Consider the following 9,992-nt stretch of genomic DNA (forward strand, 5'->3'; position numbering starts at 1 on the left):
GGTTGCATACGTGCGCCATCGCGTGATAATAGTAGGAATATCCGATTTTAATTTCGGCCCCACAAGCATGTGAAAATGGTTGCCTGAGAAATTGAAGCGTCTATGGGACCTTTTAGTAAACTCTGTTCCATGATCTCAGAATAAACATTAGGAGCGAACACAACATCAATCCAATCCTTAGAAAAATGTTCAGAATCCATGTGAGTTAGACCTTGCAACTGAGGCCAACAATGCATATCTGTATCCTGTTTATTAGGAGGCTTATAGAGACATATCTTGACAAACAAATGTGTTAAGTGTCAATATAATGCTTGGATTGCTTAGAGATTCTATATTGAGTGTTTTAATCGCAGTAGCAGTAGTCAAATGCGCTGATCTATAGTTACAATATTAAATTGTGGACATTTTGCTACTACATGTTGAGAATTACATAAAATACATATGTTAGTTAAATTATTTGAGCTTGATTTGACTGTAAGATTAGCATTTGATTTTTTAGGAGTCTTGTGATTTGATTTTATATTTTTATTTTAACAAATTGCTTTTATCCTGCTTTCGAGGATGCATAGCTTCTGAAGTGTGAATCCGTTTTTTCAAAAAAACTTCGAATTCACCAAGTTCTGGATACTCATTAATATTATTATTTGGAAGCTTCTAATGTGTCCCCTAAGGGTTTACATTTTTCTTGAACCTTCTTCCCTATTCCTTTACACCCCCCCCCCTTCACACACACTTACTTGGTGGTGGGAGGGGGACTAACAGTTAAAGAGAAACGTTTACTCTAGCGGTACCGGTCCCATGACTCTCCACAGATGAACAACTCCCTTGCTAGGCTAGTGTTCACCGCATGGGCCGCCTTGGCTCTTCCAGAGTACAAGCCGGAAATCGAACCCGCAAGCCGACGGAGTGGGTCCAAAGCCTATGCTTTAGCCCCTACGACCATCGTCCCACTACTACTCATTAATATCACAAAAGGATAATTCCTAGGCTTTCCTGGATTGCTTATCAAATCGATTGGAAATGTGATGTATAAATAACCAATCGCGCTAAACTTTTGCCTCACCTAAATTGTCAAGTGAATCGATCGCTATTCTATATTTATTATAAATACGTTTAATTCGCAATTTGATTCTTGTGTAGCAGCAGAAATAGACAACAAATCATCTAACCCTTTATTAATGATTCAATGTTTAACTTTGTATCTAGGATTTAACGCGTCCCATGATTTTTTATAATTAGCTTCGGTTATTCTAAGAGAAATTAACATATGTAACGCTTCACCATCTAGACTTGACATAACGTAATGAAGCTTTTGAACATAGGATAATTTTTTTGTTTTGTTTTGTTACGAACGAGAAAATTGATAAAGGGGATTGTGCTGCCCGTTAGGCCTTACCTTTTTCCACTCATTTGTCGAAGGTACCAAACCAATAGATCACTCCAGAAGAAAGAGTCCAATTTTTCTCAATTGATTAGGTGAAACTTGTGTAACTATTCCCATCGCGCCTCACAACCCATTGCGTATTTCCGGGCTCCACCGAAAAGAGCCGCGCGCGAGAGAGAGGGGGAGAGAATTTCGAAAATTCATCAATTGAAGATCGCAAGACAGAAATAATAGCAGAGGTATTACAAACTTCTGACCAGTCATTCAGGCCGTGCATCGGAGCCGCAGGGCGTCGTTCACCACTTCTTCTTCGCGTAAAACGGTGCGCGAACGGTCACTCTACTCTAGTCCTTGTTAAGTTCACTTTAGGCTGATTGCACACAGCTAATTTAGTTGGATTGATCAGATTTGCATCTATTGGTTTTCTTAAGCTTCACGTCGAAAAAACCCTCCTTACTGAACACTGCTCTTCCAATTTACGTACTTGTGGAAGTGACAACCCGCGTAACGAGACACGCGTGAGGTAAAATGCCGACGGGCAAGTTGGACTGTAACTCCGATCTGTCCGTTTAAACAATTAGTCCGATATCAGAAAGAAACGACCAGCGACTGTCTCGAAGGAACAGGTAGAACTCGTACGCCATGGTATGGATAGTTTGAGTAGGGTTTTTAGCAATGCCAGCATTTTTGGTTTGGGAACTGTCGCGGTCATATGCGTTTCGCGTGACCACCAATTGCTGAGTTTTTAAACATGTATGTGTCTAGGATTTGTTGCCATGCACGTGCCGTGTCACTAAGCAGCTAAGGTAAAAGATTTAAATAATCATTTAAATCAAAATTCCAATAATAGATTTTGCTGATTCAGAATTTTTGAATGGTATGCTTTTCCCATGCCTTAGTGAGTTCTGAAATAGAATTTATTTTTTATTAATTCTATTGAATATTAAGCTCATCCCCTAATATATTAATTATTGATTTTATCTGTATGTATTTTTAATATTTATTAACAGTTGCCATTGTTAATTAACATTTATTGGTCTCGCGGATAAATAGAAGTATCCGGCAAAAATGATTAACAAGAAGTGGCACGAGTCCAATAGAGTTCGCATATGGAGATCGACGGCCTTGGCCACGTAACAATATACCTATACATAACGCATGGGCGCTGTGCCAGTAAGCAATGAAAGGTTTGAATTGCGCACCCCCACAGGGTCCACCGTAACAGTTTATTCAGCGGCTTACAAGAAATGTTCTATCCAAATACATAAAAATTTACTCATTTGAAATAATATTTTGTTTATCTTTAGGTGTTTTAACTTGGATTACATTCATATACCTGAATCAGCAACATCATTTGATTGAAAATTATAAAACAATGGGAACTAAGTTTGCCGCATGTAAGTATTGATTTTACGTATACGCTTATGCAGAATTACTGACAAGGGGTCTTCCATAAAACATGTGGTTTTTTGGGTCGGGGGGTCTTAACATAGTGCTACACAATGGAGGAAAAGTACAGGATATTTCGAAAAACAGGCCATATTTTGGAAGGACGAGAAGGGAAAAAATCACAGGAAATGGGTCACGTGGTTTATGGAAGCCCCCCCAAAGGAATGATACCCAAGCTGAAAATTGAAAAATTATGAAACTTTGGTAATATATAGAGAATATGCGGGCATCATAAACATTACGAAAAATGTGTTGGCTGCGTTTGGTTGCCTCGGAAAGAGGGAATTTCAATTTACCATGTTCATGGGCTACTTCGGACGGGATGGCGGTGACGCGAAAGACTAATATGGAGACCAAACTATTTTTTGTTTGATTCGACAGTGCTGTTGGGACCATAAGTCCCCGACTTGTAAATATAAATCGTTTTTATTGAAAATCCTCATATAAAATCGGTCTTCTTATTATTCCTTCGTGAGTGGTTAGAAGCAAATGCATAAAGCTATCAGGCACGGTGGAAACATAGTGTGACCGGTTCTTACCATTTTGTTGAAAAGTATTTTATGCTGTTGTTAGTTTTAAGACCAAATTCTTCAAATTATATAGAATTGATTTACGCACTTGTTTAAACTCTTTCTTATTTATTTTGGGAGTAATATCTTCCGACGTTTTGGTTATTTTATACGAGTATTGTTGGTACATTCGCTGCAGTTCCCTTATAAGGTCTCCATACTTCTACCCTTTATCTTTTTTTACCTTTTAACTTCACGTTAAACTTTTAATTCGGAAAAGTGAATGCTAATTCGGAAAAGTGAATGTTGTTAAGACGCATTGTACTCCTAACGAAGAAAGGTTATTTGTCTAGCCCAAAGAACGAAGGATTAATTACTTATCTGAACACGCTGTAAAAATCATTACAGTCATCCTGAAAGACAAAATTGTTCGGACAATTGGACCCGTGCTGAAAGAGATTCATAAACAATGTAGCTGAGAAAAGGTGTAGTAGGCAATTAGGAGAATCTGTTAATCGACAGGAGCTTTTGCAAAGACGCGACATTATATAATAACATTCTTTCAATGGCCTGCATTGATTACCACAAAGCTTGCTATTTAACCTCTAATAGAATTATTGTCTATCGCATTCCTACCACTATATTTCGTATTACGCGATTCTCTTAGACAGATTTGCAGCGATCCTAACCATCGGAATACTCATGAAAGATTGGTACGAACTTTGGAGAAAAAAAGCGCGCCAAGGTCAATCTCAAGCAAGGACGAATTGCTGGTGTTTGCGAGGTACCTACACGTAGAAAACTGGGTAGTGACATTTAGGGTGTCAAAGTTTAGATTCTCAAATTGACCTTCTCGATCGTACCACTGCAATCCATAATTTTTTCTTCAATGTCAGGCAGATCATAATTTTATAGTCTATTTGAGTATCTTCGGAGTCTCAGCTTGAAAATCTGAGATTTTCAATCATCAAAATGTAAGCGCTAATTAAAATATCACGTGAAAATTAAGGTACCAAGAGCTGGTGCGCCAGTCCCGCCAATATCGACATAAGCTCTGGTATGATCTCGTGCCATGTGGAAATAATATATTTCGTATAAGAATGCTTGTCACTTGCGATAACAATCATGGTTCGTTTTTCGAAGTCAAGAAGAATTATGTCTGGCCTCGAGTGCGCAACAAAAACAATTGTCGAGAATATGAAGTTCCAGTATATGCGGTAATTCTCATTCTCGCCAATTGACTCGATTTCTCTGTGAACGTTTAACGGAGCGATATTAAGGCTAATGACATGAGAGTAACAAAGATGTTGATAAAGCACTCCTAGTGCCGCTTTGTGGCATTGGATGTAAGTCTTACCCGCATGAGAGATTTTCGTGGCTCAAAATATGGCAAAGGTATGCTAAAGTAGAAATGACACAGTCTCGACATGTAAAAATGAAACCTTCCGTGCCCGACTACAATCCGGCTGATTTAAGTAAAGCAAACATTAGTTCGTACGAAATCGACAGATCCTCTATATTTATGTAAAAGATACCATGCATTCTCTTATCGAGGAGCTGGTATGAAAGTTTTTGTCGTAAGCTTTTTTAATCCGGTCCTTTGTGAGTAAGTTCTTTAGATAAACAATGTTTGCTGCATCTTGCTCACCCCTAATATCGAAGAAAAGGCCGAGTGATTCCGCAGCCTCTTCTGCTGCTTTGTACAGAAACGATCCTTTGTTCATTTCTTCCTGTTTTCTGACCATTTCATGCAAAGACGGCGTGTGATGTAGATTCGCAGAACAGAAGACTTATTATGCATGGTTTTCTTCCTATGCATAACATATCGTGTCCCGATATCCAGAGATCCAAGTGCGCTCTTCGTCCATGGAACCAATCCAAATATATAGAGTACTACCGGGACAGAATGTACTACCGGAACAATCAATTGTCGTTACTACTAACTCTGTTACTGTGGTCGCAATCTTCACGATAATGTCGAGTTTATCGTCCATTATTTTTCACGAACTCGGATGTACAATATGCCGTGGTGGGATAGGGAACGTAAAAAGACGAAAAGGGAAGTAAAAAGAAAGTACATAAAGTCGAAAGAGGGACCTGCGAAAAGGTAGTAGTACGTACAAATAAGAAATAATTCCATATTGACGTATAAGAATAAGAAACAGGAAAAGGAGAGAGATCTGGGGAAGGCCTTGAGAAGTTTTAAGTAAAAGGGGATGAGTGAAAGATGATAAATAGATTTATGAAGCGTAAAGTGGGAATAAGCGAGAGGATAAACAGTGGAAATTAAGGGAGTTTTTTTAAGAATCGTTTCAGGGCTCAGATTTATGAAACCGAGATCATAGAAGTCGAAGAACGAGGATGGCAGATGCGCAGGGGTTGAATGGCGAGGATATAGAGAGAGAGCTATAGTCCAGTCAAATTTGCTTGAAAACAGGTCATTTCCAGAAAAAATGTATAATATAATGTTTGGATATCTATCGTACCTGGTTCTTCATAGGATCAGAATGAAATAACAAAAGAGGCCGCCTTTGTCCAATGGGTGCAACCACCCTTAGATATATCAAACCACCCCCTAAAATGGGCTTTAGCGATTATTTCTAAAAGAATGCATCTAACCACAAAATTAGTAAAGTACAAAAAATATTACATGAAATTCTTAAAAAGAAAGGTCACAGTAGTGGCTCATATTATTAGAGCCACATTCTAAAATACTGAATTTCTCAATTAAACTGATTTATTTCATTTCAAAACTTGTTTCCAGTTCGGATTTAGATTCAAATATAGTGTATAATGAATGAGTAAATTAAATCATCATATTTGAATATTTTTATCTTGGTTGATTTCATCCTAAACTAAAAAAAAACTGTTTTTTTGTATGACTCTGATAATATGAATCACTACTGTATATGCATTTTTGCTATGGGGTCACAGTTCCCGAGTAATCCACCCTTTAAGTAGTAGTAATTTTAAAATCGAAACCCGCACTCTCCTTATCTTACACATATCTCGAAATAATGTAGTTTTTGCGTCATAATGTGTAAGACTACAATTGCAGATCAGAGAATTATTCCCTATAAATGTTGCTCATTAATTTATTATTAATTGAACAATTACACACTATATAACATCATATAATACGTTCTTAGTTTTTTTCAATAGTCCATTAACAAAAGCACACGAGAAGTTTTTTTACTCATTTGTGCTAGGTGTATTTTGAGTCCGGTTGTACAACCAATTCCTCAGGTAAGTTTGTGCGAAACATTCCTTGGGCTATTAGCTTAATAAACACACCAAAAATTAGGATAAAGCTCTAGTTTGTCAATGGAGATGCGGTTATTTTGAATAAATCAGAATAAGGGGGTTATGAGCTACCGATAGTGGTACCTCATCTTACTTATTAACCGTCTTATGTATTGAAGGTGTTGAGGAGGGGGGGGGGGGGCAATAATATCACGAACAGTCACTTTCATATTTTTCTGAAGTTTTATGATATTTTGGACTTATTTTAAACTTTTTGGTTTTTTTATCTTTTATTTGCCTTGGAATTATCCTATTTTTCATTTTCTATAACTTTATTAAAGATATATAATTAAAATATGCCATTTTCTTTCATTTTTGATGTAATTCGAAACTCTCCGCCAAAAATGGTAAATGCCGATTCTATACCCTTCAGGCGATCGGGAATATTTTGAACACAATTATGATTTTTGTTCATATTCCTTTAGTCTTGAAAGTAAAGCGCGGCTAATAATTCCCTACTCTCCTCTAGGATTCTCTTGCATATACCTCGAAGTGGGGTCGTTTCTCGGTCATAATTAATAGGACTAAGATTTTAGTGCAAGCAATTCTCTATACATGTTGCTCATTGATTTGTTCTTATTTATACAATTAAAAATAATATAAAGATTATTCCGAAAATACACAGTGACCCATTTTAATCTATAAGAAAATTAGGGTTAAATATCTGAGAAACGACCAGATGCTCTTTTTCGTGAATTGCCTTGGTTTTTCAGGGTAAACAAATCTTGAAGATGCTTCACAAACGTCAATGAAATGTTAAGGTGTACAATGTACATCACCTTGACCATTATGAACTTCAGGTCAATTTTCAAGGTCACTTGAAGGTCAAGACCATTTTTCTTAGATTGGACTCTGTGACCGGATGACTTTTTTTGTACACTTTTTTTGTCTGTGGATTGTTATCACAGACCCTGTCTGGAATAAGTCGCAGAATTGTTGAAGCATGCGTATCACGTATAGCTGGATTTTTAACTTGCTGTGAATTTCTTTAATAACATCATCATCTTGTACAGAAGCAACAATGGAAAGGATGTTTTGAAAATCTGCAAGAACGTTTTGACAGTGTTGAGCCTCAGAATCGTCTAGATTAATTTTAGAAAAAAAATAACTTTAATAAAGAACAGTATTTGCTGATTTGCTAATCAGCTGATGTGATAATCGTGCAGACTGCAATCAATGAATCTCATCGAAATAAAACCGTTGTAGTTAGTGAGGAAGTGAATCTCCTCGCATTGATTATTGTACTCGTTCATGTAAAAAAGTATATGCTATTCCTAAAAGAAGGAAAAGAAACTGCAAAATCTCTCGTTTATAGTTTGATATTTTTGCAAGAGTCTGAGTGTTTAAAAAGCAGGAAGGAATCCATTTTATTTGCTAACGCATTTAATGGCTGCCAGACAACCTTTGGCTTCTTCGGGTATGAAAGAATTAAAACAACTATTTTTCTCAATTAAAATTAATCCCTGCAGAATATTGTAAGAACTTTTGCCAACCCAAATTCTACTTACTGTGAAGCGGCAGCTGCTGCAGAGAAATTTATTCTTACACTATACAAGGCTAAACCTTCTAAAACACGTTTAAAGCGACACAAATATGTATGATTCAAAAAATCTGTGACTTCTTCCAATCAGGCTTTATCCTTATCTGGACTTCCTCCAACTTCCGCAGCTGTTCGAATAAACTCTTATCGAGTCTATCATACAAATTCAAACATGGCGAGGAAAATCTTTGAGGCCAGAATTGTGGGGTTGGAACAGATGCAAAAATAGTTTATTACCAGTGTCTACTACTGAGGCACCAGCTCTATCTCACACAGTGAATTCGATCGTTTTTTACTGTAAAATGGGATGCGGAAACGTTGTACATGCATAAAAACAGGAATGAAATGTCCGTAATGTGCTTAAATTATCAAGATACCAGTTGTCTTAATAAAGAAATCATATATAAATTTCCAGACACAGTTGATGATTATGAAAACTATTAATAGTCTCTCAACTACATTCTAGGAATCATATGCAAGTCTGCAGTAGATTAGGCCTCCTGGGTAAGCAAATGTAAAATACACAGTAAAAAACGATCGAATTCACTGTGTGAGATAGAGCTGGTCCCTCGGTAGTAGACACTGGTATTAAACTATTTTTGCCTCTGTTCCAACCCCACAATTCTGGCTAAAAAGATTTTCCTCGCCATGTTTGAATTTGTATAATAGACTCGATAAGAGCTTTGTCAAAACGTTCTTGCAGATTTTCAAAACATCCTTTCCATTTTTGCTTCTGTACAAGATGATGATGTTATTAAAGAAATTCACAGCAAGTTAAAAATCCAGTTATACGTGATACGCATGCTTCAACAAATCTGCGACTTATTCCAGGCAGGCTGTTTCTTTACCTGGGCTTCCCCCAACTTTCGAAGTTCTTCTACAAAACTCTCTTTTCGAGTTTACCATCCAATTCAAACATGGGAAGGAGAATTTTTAGAAACAGAACTGTGTGGTTGGAAAAAAGGCAAAAATAGTTTATCCGTAAAAGCTGGGTAGAAATGTTTCATAATGTGCCCAAATTATCAAGGTACAGCTGGCTTTAATGATGAAATCATAGATAAATTGCCTGATAATTACCTATAAATTAATTTTATTGTTAAAATTTTTTAAATTGTATTTATTAATTACTTAATACATCATACATATACACATAGTCGTTAATCAATTTTGCATAAAATGTGTCACTAATATACATGGTGACCCATTTTAATCGATAATCCCAAATATCTTCTAAAATACATTATCTGTGAAGAAATTGTTCAGACAAATGTTGACCAGGAACGAGGGGGACATTTGACTGTACCATCAATTTTGACCTTGATCATAATTTAAAAGGTCAAATGGAGGTAAGACCCTTTTCTTAAATGAGAACCGCCTATAATAATTAGGATCAAATGTCTGACATACGACCAAATGCCCTTATTCTGAATTGCCTTGGTTTGTCGGGGTAAACAAACGTTGAAAATGCTTCGTAAAAGTTGATGAAATGTTAAGGTGTACATCACCTTGATCATCATGAACTTCAGGACAATTTTCAAGTTAACTTGAAAGTCAAGAAGATTTTTTTTTAGATTGTACTCTGTGTCGGGATGAATTTTTTTTAGTAGACTTCAGGCTGCGGACCACTTACCTGGATTGTTGGAGAACAATCCAGGAGATGGATTGGACGCGGAGGTCTATTCAGGTTCATTTTTTTGTAACTTTTCACAGAGAAGTGACATTGTCAAGATAGTCACTTTTGTAAATACATAGTCACAGTCTTCACATCTTATCTGAAATGATTGTTACCGTTTGGGTTTGTTTGTTA

General features: G+C 36.6%; 1 protein-coding gene across 1 annotated transcript in view; it reads left to right on the forward strand.

The window, feature by feature from the left end:
* Positions 1-9,992, forward strand: part of LOC117172902 (protein unc-79 homolog) — a 1,455,529-nt gene that overhangs the window by 100,546 nt on the left and 1,344,991 nt on the right. The window contains exon 2 of the mRNA XM_033361197.1: positions 2,692-2,781. Coding sequence (XP_033217088.1) covers positions 2,760-2,781 — 22 coding nt within the window. The 5' untranslated portion in view covers positions 2,692-2,759. The remainder of the gene's footprint in view (positions 1-2,691; positions 2,782-9,992) is intronic.

The sequence above is a fragment of the Belonocnema kinseyi genome, chromosome 5 (genome assembly GCF_010883055.1).
Source record: "Belonocnema kinseyi isolate 2016_QV_RU_SX_M_011 chromosome 5, B_treatae_v1, whole genome shotgun sequence".
Classification (NCBI taxonomy): domain Eukaryota; kingdom Metazoa; phylum Arthropoda; class Insecta; order Hymenoptera; family Cynipidae; genus Belonocnema; species Belonocnema kinseyi.